This window comes from Myiozetetes cayanensis, unplaced genomic scaffold (genome assembly GCF_022539395.1).
Source record: "Myiozetetes cayanensis isolate MyiCay16 unplaced genomic scaffold, myiCay2020 scf22, whole genome shotgun sequence".
In the NCBI taxonomy this organism is placed as follows: domain Eukaryota; kingdom Metazoa; phylum Chordata; class Aves; order Passeriformes; family Tyrannidae; genus Myiozetetes; species Myiozetetes cayanensis.
This window is the reverse complement of record NW_026087434.1, coordinates 161,125-182,491: the sequence shown is the minus strand read 5'-3', so window position 1 is coordinate 182,491 and position 21,367 is coordinate 161,125. Positions and strand designations below refer to the sequence as shown.

General features: G+C 43.6%; 2 protein-coding genes across 4 annotated transcripts; one reads left to right on the top strand and one right to left on the bottom strand.

Moving 5' to 3' along the window:
• Window positions 1-243: 243 nt before the first annotated feature.
• Window positions 244-8,248, bottom strand: RFNG (RFNG O-fucosylpeptide 3-beta-N-acetylglucosaminyltransferase). The gene is made up of 8 exons (XM_050319598.1): window positions 7,871-8,248; window positions 7,040-7,088; window positions 6,438-6,540; window positions 5,909-6,062; window positions 4,793-4,881; window positions 4,537-4,702; window positions 3,027-3,112; window positions 244-2,798 (listed from the first exon to the last, which is right to left on the bottom strand). Exons 1-8 carry the CDS (start codon window positions 8,246-8,248, stop codon window positions 2,732-2,734), a joined length of 1,092 nt encoding a protein of 363 aa, XP_050175555.1. The 3' UTR covers window positions 244-2,731.
• Window positions 8,249-8,421: 173 nt separating this feature from the next.
• On the top strand, window positions 8,422-18,842 carry GPS1 (G protein pathway suppressor 1). 3 transcript variants are annotated; one of them, XM_050319591.1, is made up of 14 exons: window positions 8,422-8,529; window positions 10,652-10,744; window positions 11,088-11,269; window positions 12,069-12,233; window positions 12,418-12,553; window positions 12,705-12,782; window positions 13,150-13,210; window positions 13,595-13,680; window positions 14,147-14,241; window positions 15,358-15,463; window positions 15,821-15,901; window positions 16,030-16,167; window positions 16,419-16,553; window positions 17,290-18,842. In XM_050319591.1, the coding sequence occupies exons 1-14, from the start codon at window positions 8,497-8,499 to the stop codon at window positions 17,362-17,364; spliced, it is 1,464 nt and encodes a 487-aa protein (XP_050175548.1). In that variant the 5' UTR covers window positions 8,422-8,496; the 3' UTR covers window positions 17,365-18,842. The 3 variants fall into 3 exon arrangements, with proteins under 3 accessions (XP_050175548.1, XP_050175550.1, XP_050175551.1); XM_050319593.1 differs by having other exon boundaries at window positions 8,482-8,514; XM_050319594.1 differs by lacking the exon at window positions 8,422-8,529 and adding an exon at window positions 8,910-8,926.
• The last annotated feature ends 2,525 nt before the right edge of the window (window positions 18,843-21,367 follow it).

Here is a 21,367-nt window from a genome sequence, read left to right as displayed (position 1 = left end):
CCACCCATTCGAATTTGCTGATGAAGATGACAACTAATGTCCTCCTTATCTCAATTCTTTGGCTTTGTTAATTATCATCTGGAAGGATTCTTCTCATCCCTATTTGCTCTCCCACACATCCAAGTCATTTATCTCACCTGCTTTTGGCCACTGGTATCACATGAGCCTGACAGAAGGCTGTAGATTTCTGGATTAGAGGGTTTATGGTCTATTTTTGGTATAGAACACACGTGAAGAAACATGACATTTGCATATTTAAATATTTATTTTTGTAGAATCACTTTATGTATGAAAAAGTTTTATTAAAAAGCTGCATCCTGATCGATCCACACAGCTTACTGTATTCTCAACACAGGAAACCATGGAAGGAGCCTGAACACACCCAACAGTTAGTTAGTTCCCTGTTGCCTTGCAGGAGAACATGGTCCTTTTTAACACCCTCCCCACTTTGAGGGCACCGCCTCTTTGGCACACTTATTTTAGGTTGACCAGTGAGCACAATGTGAAGCTTCTACGTAGTTTTGGTGCCATCAATATGAAGCGTTGTAATTTTTTAACTGCAGTTTGCCATACAATTGCTGCCCAGTCCATGCTGTCTGTGTTATCTTAGAAAAGGCTGCTTCCAGCGGAAGGGGAAGAAAAGCTCCAACAGAAGAGTTCAGAATCAGTGCTCGAAGACAAAATTGCCTCAAGAGGTCACGAAGTTTCATTTTTCTTCTGCAGGATGTTAAAACCAAGAACCTAACAAGTGCTTTTTAAAAATTATAGACATACCAGGAATTTCCAGAGCTATTAATGATCAATCATTAAACCACAGGGTGCCTCAGTTCTAGTTAGCAGAAGATGTAATAAGGAGGCAGAACCTACTGTTCCTCGAGTCCTCCTCTGTTTTCTGTGCCAGGCACACCTACAACACTGAAACCCTGTTATGGAACAGTCACTGTTCAACTGTGCTTGGCTTGACTTTGAGCCAATTCCCTGCAGTATTCTTACTCCCATACCTCACAGTCACCTTAGGACATATGACAGAAAGGAGAAATATAAAAATGAACTGCAGGACTGTAACAGAAGTCAACTTGTTTGTTCCTCAGTAGAACTAACTAAAATCATGCAAAGAGGACAATGTACTGAGGTAAATGCTGAAAGTTTTGTGTTAAAAGCAGAATGCAGGAAACAGTGTATTTCAGAAGGCTGACACCTTTGCAAAGTGGCATCCTAGAATACACTGCAGGCATTTGCCAGGAAGTTAAGTAAGTAGCTGAAGTCCACAGTACAGCTGAGCACAGCTGTTTAGAAATCTGAAACTTCTGCTAGGTCCACATTCTAGCCAGCAATCATAGTTCCAATCACACACTGTAATTCCATTATTCTCCCCCTAATTCAGCCTCAGACTCTAGCACTAAACCAGCAAGTATTTTTTGAAGAGTTTGAAAGAATGAACAGTGGTTTCGCAAAGTCATATTTCATGCTGTTCCTCAGGTCAGGTGGGGATTGCACATGGCCAAAGTCTGGGCTAACAGAAAAGTAAACATATGGAGCCCCATTCCTTGCACTTTCAAAACTGTTTACTTTCTTTAAAAAGCAGTAGCAGATGATACTGCTACAGCACTGAACTTCTGCCTCTGTGTGAATGACCACATTCATAATGTGCTCTTTTAAGTGACTAAATGAACTATTTATCAAAACATTAAGGAATAAATAAAAAAAAATAAGCACTGATCTTGACCTTATGTTAATTGGAAGATTATCTGAAGAAGCTGGAGTAACTGTGGTCATACAATTAAAGGTTCTCAAATGACACCATCAAGACCTTCTGCAGCACATTGCAGCTATCTAGCATTTCTCCTCCCTCAGACAGCTTCAGAAACAGGGTGTGTTTTGGCAGCCCAAGCTGTGCCAGCTCATGCGACCGACTACAGCCAATGCGGCAAAAAAGATTATCATCTTGTCTGGCAAATATTTCTTCACTGTAAACATCAAGGGAATAGTCTCGCACCTGGCAGACCACCATCATAATCATCAGCCACTGCAGTTCAGTTGGCAGGCGAGCCAGGTCTGACAATCACCTCCACAGGAGGTACACGTGGACAACAGGGGAGGATGTGCACTGTAAGCAACTCTTATCCAGTCCTGAGTAAGCTTACCCTTACACAGTTTTCTCATTACAGGGGCCTTCAGCCTTGTTCACCCTAGTGATTCCAGGATTTCTGTATCTAAGAACAGACCCTATTCTGGCCCAAGGGCGGAGTTTTAATCTGGCAGGCCAATGAAGCTCTTAAATAATTCTGTTCCCAAGAAAGATGAGCGAAAACTTCCCCTCTCGTCACCATGGGGACTACAGACTGCTCTAGCACTCCAGCTTCAAGACAACGGCTTCTAAAAGCCTCTAAGGGCAGTACGAACAGTCTCACTCCCAGTACTGCATTTCCCTCAGATGTGCCCAAGCAGAGGTTCACATGACATCAGAAGAAAGTGTAAAGTGACTCGTACACACAGCACTGTGGTCATCTTATGAAAAGCCACCAAAGGAAAGAACAAAGATTCTTTCTGGAATGTTCCATGCTGCAGCTGAACAAACCACACCTTATTGCTTTTCTAAATAGTCTGTCTATCTCCTTTGTAGGTAACACTGGTTGTCTCCCAGAAGAAGAATAAAACCACCAAAAAGTCCACCACAACTCCTGCCTTATGCAAACTAGGTAATATACAGGTGTCAGTGGCTGGTCAAGAGTTATGACATCTTCTTAGCAGGGCACCAGATAGTGTCAGGATAAAGCAGACAATGGACAGATTTAAACCTAAGGGGGGCAAAAAAAAGACAGTATTAGATTGGAATTCTCCATACATGGAACATACTAGCATTGAGTGTGCAGCAGTCTGACGGAGCAGAGAGGGTGGGTCTACCCACTTCTACCACAGCAACAAGAGCTGACAAGAGAAAATAACCCCATTAGTGGGTTTGATCATCTGACAGATGATAAACATGAACAAGGTATGGAGATCTTGTTTTGGAAGTGGACACTCACCGGGTTGGATCTTGCTGAAGGCCAAACACTCCTCCCACACTCACAACATTGTGTTTGTTCTCAGGGTCCCCATAACTCAAGGTTACCTGTAAAAACAAATAAATATTACAAAATGGTAACACTAATACAGAAAAACAGAGTGGAGGTAGCAGGGTTATTAGCGAGATACCAAGAAAGTCTCCAAGGATGCTGATTAATCTGAACATGGACCACATTTGGAGGACAGTGGTTAGTTGTGACATAAACAATATTGGCACTGAATGGCACTAAAGGCAATGTGGGAGAATACACAGAGGATGTGAAAGTTGCATTGCCCTTAAGGATGAGTTCCCATTGTAAGCTTTGTGAGGACATTAATCCTGCTCCTGTCTGTACCTTCACTAAATAACACATGTTCATCCTCACCAGCCATTGCCTGAAGTCTGTAATAGCGATGCTTTAGTATAGAGGGAAAACAGAAACATCTGCAGGTTAAATGGCACACAAAGGACTGTCATGTGAAAAACCTGGAACACAATTTAGATCTCTGGAACCTCAGTTCAGTGCTATTCTTCCACACAAGCACTGTATTAAGAAATTTTCAGGTGCCAGGTACAAGAAGACTTATGTTTTCTTTCTAATTGGACATCTTGTGCTGCTTTATGTTGTGCTCCCTTCCGTGCACTCATCCCCACATTTTAGCTAAGACTGGATTCCTTACTGGAGCAGAGATGGTTACAGATTTTGGGTTAGCTGTTACCATCTCAGGAAGCCATCGATCACCAATGAAACACAGTATTAAGCCTACAGTCCAACCCACTAACGTGAAGGAGATTACATCACAGTGGAATTTGGCCCCAAGTGCACATTTCTGCTGCCTAATACAATTGCCAGGAAAATATAACCAAGCAGCTTGCAGGGGCAAAAAAGTACTCCCGTTTTCTCATGGTGCCAAGCAGCAGGAGGCAAGCAAAGCTGATGGATGGCCTTTTGGCTCCATCTGCTGCCCAGGAGGAAAAACATATCTCAGCAATTATAAAACTACTTAATTTTTCCTAAGAAACATTAAATTTCTTGAGATTCAGACAAATTATTCTTAAAAATGATTGAACATTAATAGTCTTAGCTATCGAAGAAGTACTTGCTATAGCTACATTTTTAAACAGCACGAATTAAGACTGAGACTTTGTTAGGCAAAACCAGGAAGACTGTTTAGCAAACTAAATATTGCCTCCTTCTACACTTACTGCTACTGCCACTTACAGAAAGTCAGGGCTTAGAAGGAGATGGGAAATACTCTATTTGGACTTCATGTAGCATAATGTGTCCCCAAACGAGGGGACAGCCATATGACCTAGTTGGCTAGGATGAAAGCATGCTTTTTACCTAAATGAAGGACTCGGGCAGAACACAGCTCTGAGTGAGTCTGTAGACATCCTTCTTTGCTGAAGAGTGCTACATCTATGCAGAATACTCTTTCTGATCAGACTGAGGTATAATTATAAGGATAAGACATGAGGCATAGCCCTACCTGCTGCAGCACAGACTCGCCTTGCAGTCTCTGCAGATTTTCCAGGTGGGAATGGAACAATGGGCTGTGCAGCAGCTTTACCTCCAGCAGCCCTTCAATGATATAGCCAATGGTGCAGTCGTCAGGAAGACGCACCCTTTCTGCCGTACTGATGAAGTTGCCCAGGCTGTGAGACAGAGTGCGGGAGACAAGAGAAAATGTATTTTAAAGCCGCCCAAACATGTATCAATGGAGCTCAGCTAGGAACATTGCTTACCTGGCCCAGGGACTCATCTTCAAGGCAAGACCTCTGCTGATACAGAACCCTGCTCCACCTGTGGCAAACCAGAATTTCACGGTTGTCTTCTGAAGAGCAACAAGAAAAAACACACAGTAGGTAATGATAATCAACTTTTTGCATTTGGCTGGGCAGGGAAGGGAACTTGAAATTCTATTGGATATCACATACTGCACTTAGAACAAGGCTACAGATGAATCCCTATTTGTTTAGGCTGCTGAAAGCCTAGCTACCTGTTCTCTCAAACGAAACTCTATCTTGGAACACACAGCAGGTGAACCATCAAATTAACATAATGGAGGTAGCACATATGAAATGGAAAACTACAGTCCCACTCCTACCCAGTTCCATCTGTCCCCTGGTCATTCTAGCCAAGGGTCACAGCCAGCTCAGTGCTCCTGAGGATATCAAAGGTAGTCAATTATACACTTGGTTCCATGTCCAAGGAGACTATTTGGTTGTGCAGTCTTTCCTAACAAGCTATTTTATAACTGAATTTCTGGTTAATGGATTCATTTATCTTTAGACCTGTCAGTACAGGTGGCCTGGTTAGGACTTGTCCTTTAGCACGTGTATCTTGTGATTGAGATATGTTTGCTTCCAGTTCTTGGAAACCTAGTAACCACTTGGAACTAAAAATGCTTTATTTATCTAGAAAGCCTTTGCCACCCATCTGAGGTTGGTTCAAGATGATGACAATGTGACACCGCACTCAAAACAAAGAAATAAAACCCCCCCTCAACTCCAACCCAAACTCCCAAGCCCTAAAACAAGGAACACTGCCCCCATAACCCAAAGGAAAAGGAAGAGTCAAGGTGGGGAGGCCATACTAAGCTTAGTGCGAGTGATATCACAACATGCATGAGTAAAGGAACAGAAACAGACACCCACCCAGGAGACAAACTCCGCTGTACATATGTATACAACATCAGAGCAAAGGTTCCTTTAACTCAGCACCCTGCCTCTGAAAAAGACCAGTGCAAGGTTCACTTCTCACAGATTAAATCACTTGGGTTTACGGAGGAATCCCATGAACTGTCAACGTTTAAAAGGTTTAGAAATTCAGGATGTCTCTCAGACAAACTGTTTGCTTACCGATCCATCACTTTGGACATGGTCAGCTGCTTCGATGGGATGGTCTAGACTCGGTCGCCCCACATAGACATCCTGGCTGTGTGAGAAGGCAGACAGGAGATGTAGGAGAGTTCGAGGGTTCACATAGTTGTCATCGTCCACATGGCAAAACCATCTTCACACAAAACAGAACAAGAAGTTACAGGGATAAAGAAATGAGTTATAGGTTTACAACTGAGTCTTTCAGGCTTTGGAGCAGGAAGTCTTTCTTATTGCCCAAAATTACAGATTTGGAAAGCCAAAAGCACCCACAGATGCTAATTTTGTAAAGAGGCTGAAAAGAATAACCCCTTTTAGATCATAATCCTTCCCACCTTCCAAAGGACGCTTGTTTATAAGCACTGCTTTATGCTGTGCTCCCTTCCATGCACTCATCCCCACATTTTAGCTAAGTCTGCATTCCTTACTGGAGCAGAGATGGTTACTCAAGTTTCCTGTGAACACAGTACTGGAAGAAACAAAGTCAATCAGAACAATGTGTTTCACCTACTTTTGCCCCGATTCCAGGAATTTATCATATTCCACAGACATCTTGCAGCAGAGAGCTTGCCGAGTATGGACAGCAGAACAGTTGGTGTTGATCATATGATCCCCTGGAAAAATAAAGACCAGCCCTTCCAGGTTTGCGAGACATGTGTCATACAAAAAGGACTACAAAAGAAGTGCACATTTGGCACTAATCCTGTACATCTGAGGTGCACATGATGCATACATGGAGAGCAAACTCCAGGAAAGGCAGGGCTCACAGGTCTATGCATCTGGCGTGCAAGCTGCAGAGGTCATAAAATTGTGTGAGTGCATAAAAATGAGGGTATATAAACAGCGGTAGGAGACTGTGTGCAAAGGAAATACCTAGTATAACTCTGGACCACATAGACTGAAGCTTACTAACAAGAAGAAAGTGGATGCAAAGGTGAACCCAGTACTCAGGATGTTCCAGGCATCTTGTTCAGGCGGTAAGCAGAGACAAGTTTTCTCTGTTTTCTCCATCTTAACTTCCCTAACTGCTTGTACAGTATGAAATAAGGAAAAGCATGAAAGAAACAAAACTCAGTTACAACAGATAACACGCAACTAGGCTACACAGCTCACCTGCTTTCAGGCGTAGCTCCTGATCCTCCCAGTCTGTGAATATAAATGTCTGTGGGAGACAAAAAGGGTGTGTCCACATTTGAGAACTTCAGAAACTAATTTAAAATTTGTTCAGTTCATTCAGAATTCAGAACGTTATGTCTGTCTTGTTGGCTTGTTTTACGGTAGCCACTTCAGCAACTTCAACCCCTGCCTTGTTCGTTTTTTCACTGCAAGCCAGAAAAGTGTCATTTCAATACAGCATCCTACAATTTACTCTTCTAGTCTCAGGGTACAGATAACCAATTTCCAGATAGAAATGACTTTGGTCATTTTTGGTAGTACCTCTTCTCTCTGGCTGGGAGTCATCCACAACTGTCAAATAGGTCAAAAGGAAAGAATGCAAGTCAGTGTGGTAAGTGGCAGGCGGCAATGCTGTCCTGTCCCAACTGCTAGATAAAATTCCCTTACTATGCTTGAATGGGCTGAAATTCTGACACAAGGGAACTAATTTTATGTTGTTTTGTAGAAAAACATAAGCGGCTGAACTTCTTGGTCCAAAATAGTGGCTTAGATGCATCAGCACTAGGGTTCTTTCACTCTTGTGTAGCATTTTTCAGTCATACAAAAATCAGCAAATTATGTCTGCTTGGACCACCGATGCCAGACTGCAGCTAAGTAGCTTAATCAACAGCGTCTGTTTAGAGGAAGAATCGTTTAGACGGGGCTCCTCAGTCCTGAAAGGAAATCTGCTTTTAACACACGCTTTTTAATACCCGGTGAAAAAGTGCAGCAGCCGCCCCGGGACACACAAGGCCGAGGCTCCCGTCCCCGCCCGCCGCGAGGCCTCACCTGTCCCCGCGCCTGGGAGATCCAGGTTTGGAGCAGCAAATCCAGCCGACTCTTGTGGTACTTCCTCGTAGTCTTCACCGCGATGAAGATATCCTTCAGCTCCAGCGCCTCCCTGGCGGGGCCCGCGGGAGCGCCGGGGCGGCCCCTCCGCGCAGGCTGCGGGCTGCCCGCGAGGCCTCGGCCACGGCCGCCCGCGCCGGGCCCGCCAGAGCCTGCAGGGCCCGGCCGGTCCGGCGGGGCTGCGCTGGGCCCGGCGGCGGGCGGGGCACGGGGCACGGGCGGGCGCTGCCCCCGCGGCAGCAGCAGCAGCAGGAGGGCGGCGGCGCCCAGGGACAGCAGGACCCCGGCCCTGCGCAGCCCCAGGCAGGGACCGCTCATGCTGCAGCCCCGCCGGCCCCCGCCGCACGGCGCGGCCGCCTCATGGCCCCGCGGCTGGGCGGCCTCGCGCTCCGGGGGGTGGCGGCGGGCCCGTGCAGGGAGCGCCCGAAGGGGCTCAGCGGGGCCGCGGCCCCTTTAAGAATTTCACCTGCCAGACGCGGCGCGGCGGCGGCGCGCGGCCCGGAAGCGGAAGCGGAGCGGGGAAGGCGGGGCCGGAGCCGGAGCCGGAAGCGGCGGCCGAGGGGACGATGCCGCTGCCCGTCCAGGTCTTTAACTTGCAGGTAACGGGGCAGCCGCGCCCCCGGCTCGTACCTGCCCGGCCCGGCCTCGCCGCGTCCCGCGCACCTTCCGCGCAAGGGCCGGCACCCTGGCCCGGCCGCGGCCTCCGTGGGCGCGCTATGGCCTTCCCTGTGGGCTCCGCGGGAAGGGGCCGCTGTCGGCAGGCCCTGGGCCCTCACTCGCCCTTCCGTCGGGTCCGGCTGTGTCGCTTCCGCCGCCGTTCGCGACGAGCAACGCTCAGCCGAGCGTCATCCGGTCCCCGCCGCGGCCTCGCGGTCGGGACCCGCGCTGTGCGCGCCGTAGGCAGGGCCGGGGCGCTCGAGGAGGGCGCGGTGAGGCTGCCGATGAGGAGAATTTGAGAGTCTGCAGTGCAGGGGAGAGCCCTGGGAGCCCCGAGGGGTCGGTGACACGGTACCTGCGCAGGCGGTCCTTTGCGGGTTTCAGCAGTAGCAAGTTCTCTGTCAGGGCATGGGCTTATGGGAAGTGAGGCATAGGATGAGGGACAGTTCAGCTTCCAGCTCTGCCCCTTCGTCAGTGACAGGTCTGTACTGAGCCCCCCTCCAGCAATAGGTCATTCTTCCTCCGGAGTACAGCAGGAGACTTCAGCTCAAGTGCCAGTTTATCAGCCTGTGAGAAGCCTGGGGAGGTGCCTTCAACAGGGTGCCTACCATGGTAGGCATACACAGCCTAAACAAAGCAGCCCTGGAACTTAGTGTTTACATGAGAAAAAAGATAAGGGAGATACAAATGGAAAAAGTAATGGTCTCAATTTATGGCGACTTAACTGTTTTTATGCACATTTTTCCTGAGTTGTGATCTGGACAATAAAACTCTTCTTTGCACCCTCTTTCCTTTTCCTTCATGGAAAGATTACTGTACTAGGAAACAAACTTTTATATGTTTCACTTTCTTTTACTTCAGATTTTGGGCAATTCCACATCAGTGTTGAGATGTGCATGCATTTGGTACATACCAGTTTGTGAAAGAATAAACAGGCTGTGGGTGAATGTAATTTTTAGACTTAGGAAATCTGGATCTGCCCTGTTCCTTCTCACAAAAAAACCTGCAAACAAAAAAAGCATCAGTCCAATAAAAAAAAAAGTTTTTGATTTCTTAGCAGACAGCAAAATCAATAAAAACATGGAAACCATTTGGTGTTGATGGGAGCATTTCTGTCTTTTCTGAGATCCAGTTGTGTAATTTACACCAAGTCAAGTGTTGCTGGTATAATATCTGGACAAAATCAGCACTTCGTAAGACATTTAGCTTGGTTTTCCTCAATTTAAATGGGTAATTCCTAGGAGGAAAGGTTCAACATACTTCAACTAGGAGGAGGCAAAGAATTTACTGCCACCAAACCAGTTTTGTTTGTGGCACGGGGTGGCTGGTCTTACGTGGTACACACACATAGGGGCTGTAACGGTGCTGCTGTGCTGAGGTCACTGCACTGCTGTGAGTCCTCAGGGTGTTCAAAGCAGGATATACTGGGAGAATGAAATTAAGGTGTTTCTGAGAAAGAGGCTCTACCTAGGCAGATGTACTCAGACACTACAACAGGATAGTTCAGCTGATGGCAGATCTCTGCAGTGCAGACAAATTATTCCTCAGTATTTGTTGGAAACTGTAAAATTGCCAGTCTGCCTTCTGCTCTTTACTTTTTTTAGTTTTCTTAAAAGTGTAACAATTGTTGCCCTTTTTCTCCCAAAAAATATTACTTTTAAACATTAAAGCAGTTTTGAAAGGTTCTGGTGAGTTGGTATATTTTGATTTTTGAAACTTCTTGAACTGAGTGTTAATGCCTGCTCTTGCTCAAGGAGGAGAAATGGAATGTCACTTGGAATTTGGCATACATACCTGAGATACTTTGTAGAATCAGATTTATTGACCCCTTCACTTTGTTGCTTGATAATCTGGCAAGACAAATAAAGGGTTCTTTGTGAACACTGAGCTGTGCTGACCAGTGGGTTGCTAGAGAAAAATCCTAAATATATTGAAAGACTGAGGAGTGCTTTTTCATTTTTAAAACTTTACATGTATTTAAACAGGTCTTTAATAGATTGAATCACACAGTTGTTTCCTGCTCAAATGTAATAAGCTACTTTTGACTTCCTTTTGCTGTTCTAGGGTGCAGTGGAGCCCATGCAGATTGACGTAGATCCACAAGAAGATCAGCAAAATTCACCTGATATCAACTATGTGGTGGAAAACCCGACACTGGTATGTGCTCTGCTGAGGGCTGTGAGTGCATTTCTTGAGTGTGACCTCTTCCTTTAAGGATTTAGAAAAAAATCCCATTTGAAAAATGTTAAAGCTGATTAATCTTAACAGAAAACTGAAGTTTAGAAAAGGTAAATTGTAGTGTACTGCATATTTCTGAGGATATTACTAATATTCGAAGAAAGCAGACATGGACTAATCTTACCTGATTTTTTTTATTTGTCTGAGTCATGTTGCCCTCCTTGACGGAGTCAAGTCTGCAGGAAAACCTGTGCAGGTCACAGTGCAGTAGCCTGATATGGTGTGTCCATCTCCACCTTCTGAGACCAGGCTTTGTTGGCAGGATTTGGAGCAGTATGCATCCAGCTACAGCGGGCTGATGCGAATCGAGCGGCTGCAGTTCATTGCTGATCACTGTCCACAGCTGAGGGTGGAAGCTCTCAAGATGGCTCTGTCATTTGTCCAGAGAACTTTCAATGTTGATGTGTATGAAGAAATCCACAGAAAGCTGTCTGAGGCCACCAGGTACTGACAGATCATGGGAATATGGGGAGCTTTCCTGAAAGAGTTTAAACTGATGTGCCACAGTGGAAGACTTTGCATGTAATACCAGAATGTTCCTAATGGAAGTTGTCTTTGCCCTTAGAATTTAATAGCAGTGGAATGTGTGTTCAGGCCTAAGATTCTCATGCTTTTCTAAAAGATAAAGCACAGAAGACATTATCTAATTCAGAAATCATAGTGTTTTTAAAAGCTGCAGGTAGATACTGAGTTGCGTTTAGTTGTTGCAACTGCTTCAAATATTATTGACCATAGTTGTTTTTCCCTCGGTAGATTATGGTGACAAAACCTCTTCTAGATGCTTTTGCGGTCATAAGTTAAACCTAACCTAACTCTTTACCTTGGTTTGGTTTGTTTTTAGCATTTTCCCTCTCTAACAAGAGGTTTGCTCTTGAGAATAGCCATTGACACCTGACTTATCCATCTGTATTTCTCATCTTTGCATTATTTTCGTTGCTATACCTATTTGATGATTTCATCTGGTTTGCCCTGGGAATCTTTAGCATATGTGTGTGATAGTATGTTCATCCTAAGATCATAGGATAATTTTGAGAAGTATTTGTAAATGTCTGTGATGCTTATGTTACTGTCTGTACTGGAAATCTTATCAATCTTTTTCTTTTTTCCTCACTATCCTTGTTTTCTCTTTGATCTATTTTGTGTATGCAGTAGTGTTTGTTAGGGTTGCAGGGCCAGGCACTTAGTAGACCTCTGTTTTGAAAAGTTTGCAGCCTAATATTAAGCTCCGTTCAAATGCTTTCAGAGAACTTCAGAATACACCGGATGCTGTCCCCGATGGTGGAGTTGAACCCCCTCCTCTTGACACAGCTTGGGTCGAAGCTACACGCAAAAAAGCTCTTCTTAAACTGGAGAAACTTGACACAGATCTGAAAAATTACAAAGGGAACTCCATCAAGGAGAGTATCAGGTGAGATGCGGAAGGCTCTGCTGGAACAAGAAAGAGCATTTTTCTCCTCCATGCACTTAACATAGAATGTTAACTAAGGCATTCAGTGCATTAGGTCAGTGTGTTGAGTTACTTGATTGGAACAAACTGACTTCGTCCCTTTCTGAGCACCCAGTTCATTGATGTTTTAATTCCTGTGCTCCAGGAGAGGCCATGATGACTTAGGTGATCATTACCTGGATTGTGGGGACCTCAGCAACGCTCTCAAGTGTTATTCACGAGCCCGTGATTACTGCACCAGTGCTAAACATGTCATCAACATGTGTCTCAATGTCATCAAGGTAGGAGGGTTTGCAGGAAATGGTATTTGGTTCTTTCTGATACCTGCTGCGATATCCCCCTGTACTTTGGTCCTGTGTCTGCAATGACGAGGCTTATCTAAGGAACACTGTTTATCCATGGCTACCCCACGTTGTTTCTGGCTCTTTACAGGTCAGTGTCTACCTCCAGAACTGGTCTCATGTTCTGAGCTACGTAAGCAAGGCTGAGTCTACACCAGAAATTGCAGAAGTAAGTTCCTGCTTTTTAGCTTGCATGAGTTTTCCCTTTGTTTTCTGTGTCTAAAATTTATAAAGCAATTTCTTCCTTTTCCCCTTTATGACTTGCTCCATATAAGACTTCCTTCTCAGCTGCTATACTATTCCTTTTGAGGTAATTGTTGCTTTTCTCCCATGATATATGTGTACAAAGTCTGACTCGTGGTAAAAACAGATATTTCCCATTCTCAGTTCTTGCCATGTTTCCTAGACAAATACAATGAAGTTATCTTGGCATTGAGATTTGCAAGTTAATTATTAGGATGAAATATCCTGAGGACACTTGTAAGAAAAATAGTTTTTTTACTGCTTGCTCACTACTGCTTTGTTTTATGCTTTAGCAAAGAGGAGAAAGAGACAGCCAGACACAAGCAATTCTCACCAAACTGAAATGTGCAGCAGGTGAGTGAGTCCTTCAACTTCCTGGATGGTTTACCTGTCTTTCTGCTTGTTAGCTGTCCATAGGCCCCTTGGGCAACAGTGTGTGCTTGGCTTATTTTTTCTTTCAGTTTGATGGACTTTTTATTTCTGCACTAGACATGTAAAATGTAATGAAGCTGATGAGATAGAACTGCTGGCTGTTTTTTGCCTTCTCTTTCTTCAGAGAGGATAGAAGTGTGAGTCAATGTAGGTCAAGGGATGCTTGATAGAGTCTGAGGATCTTGTTTTACTTCATAGTGAAGGCAGTAGCAACCATATGGGGACCTCTCCTAATTCCCAGATTTTGCAATTTCTCCTGATTTGTATACTATCATAAACAAAGGACTAACTTTTTCTGGTTCCTAGGCTTGGCCGAACTAGCTGCCCGGAAGTACAAACAGGCAGCAAAGTGCTTCTTGTTGGCATCATTTGATCACTGTGATTTCCCTGAGGTGAGGACTAAGAGGGAGCTCTGTGCAGGTCTTGGAGGGGATGTAACTTTTCTAAGTATTAGGTTGTAAAATTCAGGTATTGTAGTTATCCTTGCAGCACTCCTGTATAGTTTGGTGGTGCAGTGCACCTTGCTGGTTGGTTGGTTTGTTTAACAAAAAGTCTCTGTTCTTGGGTTCTCTAAATGCTCTACTGTAGATCGCATAGGAATTACCTGTGAGATTTGTATTTTTGTGTAGCTCAGTCAAAAAGCTGTTGGAATTGATGTCTACTCTCTTAGCAGTGTCACTGCTCAGGCCCTCTTACCCCACACACTGGGTGAGAGCAAGCTGAGTGGTTCCACTGCATTTGACAAGGACTAATCCTGTCACTGTGTGAAGGAAAGGCCTGGGATAGAATACTTAATGCCAACCTTACACCATTTTAGTAGTGAGTGACAGCTCTCTCTGTCTCTTCCTCTCCCCATAGCTGTTATCTCCCAGCAATGTGGCTGTGTATGGTGGGCTCTGTGCCCTTGCTACCTTTGACCGTCAGGAACTGCAACGAAATGTTATCTCCAGTAGGTAAGCTTGGATGATGTTTGTATGTACTGGACATCTTTTAGGATATGGGACTTTGGTTGAGAGGGAATTCTGGCAGCAGAATAGCTTTCTTATACAGGGGAGAAAGAATCACTGAGCCTTAGTTTGGTTTTAGCATTAAGTGGTGTTTCACTGTCTAAAACACAGTGGTTGATCACAGCTGAAATTTTCGTAGTATAAGTTTCCAACTCAGGTCAGATCCAGCATCTGCACAGCCCAGTTGTCTGTCTCCATCAGTGGTCCATATCAGATATTAAATCAGAGGGACACAACCCTTTTTCAGAGGCAGCTGTTAAGATAATTTCCTTCATGTTGCCCCTTGTTCTGGTGTATGTTAATTGTTAAAACAATTTAGTAACTGTTAGAACACCTTGCATTGTAATTAACTATGCTATATGCTAGGTTAAGAGAGTTGTGGTCTTTGCAAGAGAGTGGATATTTGGGTGTCATAGATTGAATTGCAATGGCACTGAATTCCTGCCAGCAAGGTGTATGGAAGCAGTAAATTTAAATTAATGTGGAAAAGGGGTTGTTACCCTTTTCTATGGATTGATTTATAGGGTGAGATCCCAAAGTTCAGAAATCTGTGATGGAAAACTGGGAATGTGCTGAGAAAGAGCGTGCATCCCAAAGATCTGCCACACTCACGATGGGTTATTTCTCTGAGATGGTGGTGTGCTTGACCTGCCTTTGGCATGCTGTACTTAACAGAGGCTGTGCTTTGAAAGGGAACACAAAACTGACCAGTACAGACTACAGTGTATACACAGATGTGACCTATTTGTTTTCTGGTGATGTATCCTGATTTTGATCTATTCCTACTCATTGTTTTTGGTTTGTGTGGATGAACACTTCTACTACTTAGTTTGACAGAAGTCTCTTGCCTTCCTTCACCACAGCTCTGATGCTGTGCTGCCTTTCTCTGTGTTGCAGGCGCCCAACTGTGCTGAAATTGGGCTCTCTGGTCCATTAGAGAGCAAATTATTGCAATCTTAAAATGATAGTGAGAGTTTGTAACCTTGCAACTTGATTTGATGAGGTTATGGGGTATTAAAGTGATGAGTTTCAATGTCTGATCACTGCCATCTTTATCTGTAGCTCCTTCAAACTGTTTTTGGAGCTGGAGCCACAGGTTCGTGACATCATTTTCAAGTTTTATGAATCTAAATATGCTTCATGCCTGAAGATGCTGGATGAGATGAAGGTGAGTTGTAGGAGAGCAGTGTAGAACAGACCCTAAAAGTTCTGTTTGCCTAGCCTTTTGTGAGAAGCGGTGATTGTCAAAAGTAACTACTTAAAGTGTTCAGCTCTTCTGTGTCTTCTGTCTCCTGACATGGTGAATGGAAATTGGGAGCAGTTTGCTGGTAGAGGGTGGGAGAAATGATAAAGGTTCTAAATATATTGCTAGTTCTTTTATTCATTCTTCTTTTATCGTTTTGCTTTGTAGTAGTGTAATATCCTTAAGGTTTAAGTATATACACATAAATGTTACAGAAAATGAGAATAGTACATTTTTCCAGGTTGCTTCTCAACTTCTGATGTGTTTTATTGTTTTGCACAGGACAACCTGCTGCTGGATATGTACCTTGCACCTCATGTCAGGACACTTTATACCCAGATTCGAAATCGTGCCCTTATCCAGGTAATTGTTCCTGTTATCCCAAGAGGTGGATGAACAGGGAGATAGGCCATCTCTTTGCATTTTTTTCCCACCCAGTTTTTCAGAGGATGGAGAGTACTCTTGGCAACTGAGTATTTTCTTCTTCTTAGTACTTCAGTCCCTATGTGTCGGCAGACATGCGCAAGATGGCCACTGCTTTTAACACCACAGTGGCTGCTCTGGAAGATGAACTCACTCAGCTGATTCTGGAGGGACTGATCAATGCCAGAATAGACTCACACAGTAAGGTGAGTGCATTTCAGTCACGTGTTATGGACTGAGATGTGTTATTACTACTATTTACTAAGATTAGAAACTCGCCATTACTGGGACACTTGGAAGGGGCATTCATGTGTCAGGACTGGTGTGTTCAGCAGGGGTGAGCTGTGTGCGAACTCAGGCTCCATAATGCCTGAGCTGGGTTCCCTGGTACAAAGAGAGCTTCCTGCTGTGGAACCCTCACACAGCTCCCGTGTACAGTTCTCAGTGTTGGTTACAGATTCTTTATGCTCGAGATGTTGATCAGCGCAGCACAACTTTTGAGAAGTCCTTACTAATGGGCAAAGAGTTCCAGCGCCGTGCCAAGGCCATGATCCTGCGCGCTGCCGTCCTGCGCAACCAGATACACGTCAAGGTATGGCTGTGTCAAAAGGGCACTTAGAGACAGTGTTAAGGTTTTAATTTTTTTTTTTGACTAAAAATATAAAAGTTGATTAATTGAAGAATCTGGAGGGGAATGAATTTTTTGTGTTCATAATTGGATAAATTCTTAAAATAGTAAATACTAAATATTTAAGGAAATACATAAGGAACAAGTATTTCTAACCAATACATTAACCTCTTGTACAACTCAAAATGTCCTTTGAAGTTTATACGGTTGGCTTAATTCTGACTAATTCCTTTTGTCTAATTCTTGATAGACATACTTTTTATCTTATCAACAATTTCAAGTAACTTTATTTGCAGATGAAGTAAAAAATGCATTCATTTTTAGGAGCATTGCTTCCAGGTTGCAGTTCCAAAAGGATGCCCTTAGGAAGGATAGGTCGTCTGCACAGAATGTTTTCATTTTTATAGTATATTAATCCCTGTGATAACTAAATGGCAGATAGGATTAAACTGGGGCCAGCAGCACCTTGTCTATAGTAAATACTAATGGCTTAAAAGTTCTAGTTCGACTTATTTAGGAAAAGTTCTTGTGAACTGTAGAAGTTGTAAACACAAAGCGGTCGTTATTTATAAACTGGGGGTATGCTCTCCCCCTGCTACCATCCTGCTGTGCTTCACCTGTGCTTCCTTTTGTCTCTCAGGAACCAGGGTGTGGGATATTTGCACATCACTCATTAGGATGTGTTTTGGTCTTGTTGCAGTCTCCTCCGAGAGAAGGTAGCCAAGGAGAGCTCACTCCAGCTAACAGCCAATCCAGGATGAGCACCAATATGTGAAAAACTTCATGCACTACCAACAGAAATGGTCCCTCAGGACTGTACCCAGTGTCTCACCCACTAACTGCTGAGCTTCAGAAACTGTCCCTGTCTCCCTCACTTCTTGCTCAGATTGAGAGGGTCAGGGCTGATGGTGGATAATACGAATATTCCAATAACTTCAATTCTCCTTGAAAAGAAATTCTGTCTAAAAAATGCATCCCTGCAATGGGTCATCATTTCAGTTTTGGTAGAACATCTTCCTCCATTTGCCTTCCACCACTCCATAAAGAGCTGTCAGGTTATTCATACAGATGCTGAGTTGAGAGTTTTTCAGCTGCTATTAGTTTTCTTATTTCAAAGCTGCAAAAATAGTTAGTTGAATGGACAGGCATGTATAAGATGAATTTTGCTGACCTGAAAGTGTTGCCTTGATTTTGAGCAATGCTGAGTTTTCTGTTTTCCAGATAAACTTACAAATGCATTGCTCTCAGTTATGGAGCTAGAGTTCTGATGGGAGAAATTTTTTTTTGAGAAACGGAGTGAATTTTCACCTGCACCAGAAAACGTGGCATCACTTCCATGTATTCAGGTATTCACAGGCCTTTATTTTAGGGTTTTATGTTTACCTGCATCCAGGTTCTCTCTCTCTGGTCTGTGTTTTCAAAGACCTGTTTCCTGATGCATTTTCCACTTGTGTGTGGCCTGGCTTTGGTGTCCAGTGTTCCCATAGCAGTAAATCTCTACTTCATGCAAATATTGCTGCTTGTCCAGTCTTACTGCCATAGCGTGTGATGGTTTCCCCACATATGCAACTGTTGTTTCGGGTAGCATGGATAAATGCCATAAAACACGACTCAAGTCTTGTGGAAGTGCTGAAAACAGTCAGTCTGAGTATTCCAGTCTCCAGATGCATTTATTCTGCTTTTCCTTTTATAAAGGGGTTAAAAGTGGCAGCCCGGAGTGTGTGTGTGTGTGTGTGTTCATCCTGTGTTCATGAAAGGAGTTATGCACTGAATTTTCTGAAGTCACTGCAGCCTTGTATACATCTAATCCATAAGACAAACTGAGAATTTTGATCCAGCCCTGAGTGGTCTGGCAACTGACTACAGACATTACTGTTAATGCGTTCATGCTTGTTTGGTTGGTTGGTTTGTTTTTTTTTTTAATAAGTTGCTATATCTAGTGCATTAAACAGCAGGATTACAAAGCTTCTGAGTATTTGAAATTCTGTGTTAAAGTTGAGTTTCGGGTATTTTGTTCTCAAGCCATTGATTTTTGCTAAATGTCATGATATTTTGTAGGCCATTATGTCTTGCTTTCTCATCTGGTTGGAGATGTAGCTTGGATGAACTGTGAAGGAATGTTCAAACAGCAAAATTCCTGTGGGAAAGTGTTCTCTCTAGGCTTTCCATGCTTTTTATTACTTAGGTGCTGAAAATGGAAGCAGTAGTTCCTGTAAGGTCTTTGATTAAATGTCTTCCATTTTACCATGGAAAGATTTTCCTGTGAGTGAGGGGAGACCTTTGCATTGGGCATCACTGATGGCCAGTTTTGTGAGAAAGGCAAGTTGAGTCCTCGGGTAAATTGCTCTAAATCCTTAAAGAAGAGCAGGGAATCTACTGCAATACCTTCTGTTCATGCAGAAGGTAAACCTTGCAGGCCTATAATGCTGCTTAAACATTCTTGCTTTCTTCCCCAGATGGGCCACTGATATTTATTAACGAGAAGATCTTATGCTCTGTTCTTGAAAAGATTGTTTTGCATCTCGGTGAAGTGCATCATGTCAGGGGGCTCTCTGTACTTTTACTGTCCCTCCCTGGAAGCTTTCTGCTGCAGGGCTCCTCGGTGGTCAGTGATGTCGTGAGCTGGCTGGAGTGTCTGCTGTCCAGTTTGAAATTTCAACATTGTACCATCCTCTGGACAGCTCCTAAAACTGTTGCTGAAGAAGGTATTAGTTCTGATACCTGGAATGCAATATAAACTTTCAGAAGAAATAAATGAGGAAACTTTAATAATAGCAACAATGCCTCTGAAAAAGACCCATCATGCATAGCTAGTAAGTGCTTGTCAAGCACTGATTTTTTTTTTTTTATTTTTTAAGATTAAAGTCTCAGTGAATTTAATTTGACTGTTCAAGATTCTTAAGCCATTTTCTTTGTTATTCTATGAAGCAGATGGCAGTGGGGGAGCAGTGTGCTCCACAGGACAGTGCTCTTAGTATTTCCCTACACCATCTGCTGGTGAGGACTGAGGCTGAGACAAGTCAGTGTTTCACTTTTCTGGTAGTCCATCAACTGAATTTGCAGTGGGGTGAAAAGTACCAAACTGCTACGGAACTGACTTCTGCTTCCTCTGATGCTGTTAGGGAATAGGGAAAGGATTACTATCTGCTTTTCAAATGAGCTTTGTACTTCAACTATTTTGGCTTCTGTGTTCCTATGGATCTCTGAATTCGATTCAACATCTTATGGGGTTGCTGTTGTAGCTTTAGACCACCTCAAAGGATAACTTGATCAGGCTAAATTAATTTGAATGGGAACAGAAAATGGCTAATAGGGTATGTCAAGCTGTAATAAAAATGTTCAAGATTCAGTAATTAGAAGTTTGGTAAATTCGTAATGCAAGTAAGTTTCTTGACAGCAAAGAAATAATTCAAGCTTCAGCAGGCCTATTAAAAACTACAGACTGAAGGGCAGCTGCATTAGCAAGAGATGGTCTAATTCAAACAGGAACTCAAGTGGCAAGACCTGAAAATCTGTCTTAGATGATAGATCAGGATGGGTAATCTTCTTGTCCCTGGCCCCACAGATACCGGTTTCAGTTCTCTAAATGTTCTGCAGCTCTAGCTTTGACTGTTGTACTCCCAGTGCCTGTAGTTTATGTAATTGTAAAGCCTCTGTGTGCATATAGTTTGTACCCTATAAATACATGCTAAGATATGGGGGTTTCAGTCTTTGTTTTGATGCACTTTTTGTCTTCTTTTTAAAAAAAAATTTTCTCATAAACTGTTTGCCAAATAAAGGCAGTTGGCTTTCTTTTTGTCAGGTGAACTAATTACATTTTCTTGTGTGCCTCTGAAAATAGATTTAGATATGAAAATCCAATTTCCCTCAAACCTGAAGACTGAGCAGCATTTTCAGCATCATTCTACATGCAGAGCACTGCCTTTTCCTTCCCCTACTCCATTAAAAAGTGTATATCTTCTTAAGGACCTTTGAAATAGAAACGAAATAGGCCATTACCTTACTGAGTTGGCAGACTACAATTTTTTTATTAAACAGGATAATTAGTGTATTGCCTTGTCTGAAAGTAATCCCTTGTTAGTGCAGGTGCAGGTGTATCTGGTGTGAATGGGAACCCACCTGACTTTGCTCATTTTGTAACTGGGCCTCTGAGTTCACAAGCACTGGTCAGTGACCCGGGGGGCCACCTGGACAGTTTTGCCTTGGTAACTGTAAGGTTGGCATCTTCCAGAATGGCTGTTGAAAGTTCAGGTGAAACTTTTTTCCATTAGCCTTGTGATTTGTAGCTGGATGCACAGAGGGAGATCTGTGTTGCAGTGCTGAGCTGAGCAGCTCTCCAGCCCTGCCACAGGACAGGTCTGCATTTCTCCCTTGTACCTGTTAAGAAATGCCTTGGGAGAGAGGTTGGCACAAACTTACTTTAAATACTAATTCTGTATAGAAATGTCTCCAATTAGTATTCTCAGGTATAAGGCACTTCCTGAATTTAGGAGTCTGAAACCAACTTGATCGTTCCTTTGCGCTGGTAAGTGATTCTGTGATGGGACTGTATTTGTGAGAGATGTGTTCTAAAAATGTGTGCATGATGACAGAACCTCTCTCCCAACCCAGTCCTCCTGTGCTAAACTGGTGGTTTTGCATGCAATCGTCTTTCCAGACTTCATAAATTTTCTCTGGCACAGGGAGGAGGTGAATGATAACTTTCTGATGTTTCTGGGAAACTGTAAATGGGAAGGGGTCATTTAAGCCATTTGAAATACAGGCATAATGAACATTTA

Bases quoted from the DNA above. Each gene is read 5' to 3' on its own strand.
- RFNG (XM_050319598.1), bottom strand. From the start codon at position 8,248: ATGAGCGGTCCCTGCCTGGGGCTGCGCAGGGCCGGGGTCCTGCTGTCC. The intron at 6,541-7,039 runs GTGAGCTGTGTA...TTATTTTTCCAG, and splicing joins GGAGCTACGCCTGAAAGCAG to GGGATCATATGATCAACACC. The intron at 6,063-6,437 runs GTAGGTGAAACA...TTTTGTGTGAAG, and splicing joins TTCCTGGAATCGGGGCAAAA to ATGGTTTTGCCATGTGGACG.
- GPS1 (XM_050319591.1), top strand. From the start codon at position 8,497: ATGCCGCTGCCCGTCCAGGTCTTTAACTTGCAG. The intron at 11,270-12,068 runs GTACTGACAGAT...AAATGCTTTCAG, and splicing joins AAGCTGTCTGAGGCCACCAG to AGAACTTCAGAATACACCGG. The intron at 16,168-16,418 runs GTGAGTGCATTT...TGTTGGTTACAG, and splicing joins GAATAGACTCACACAGTAAG to ATTCTTTATGCTCGAGATGT.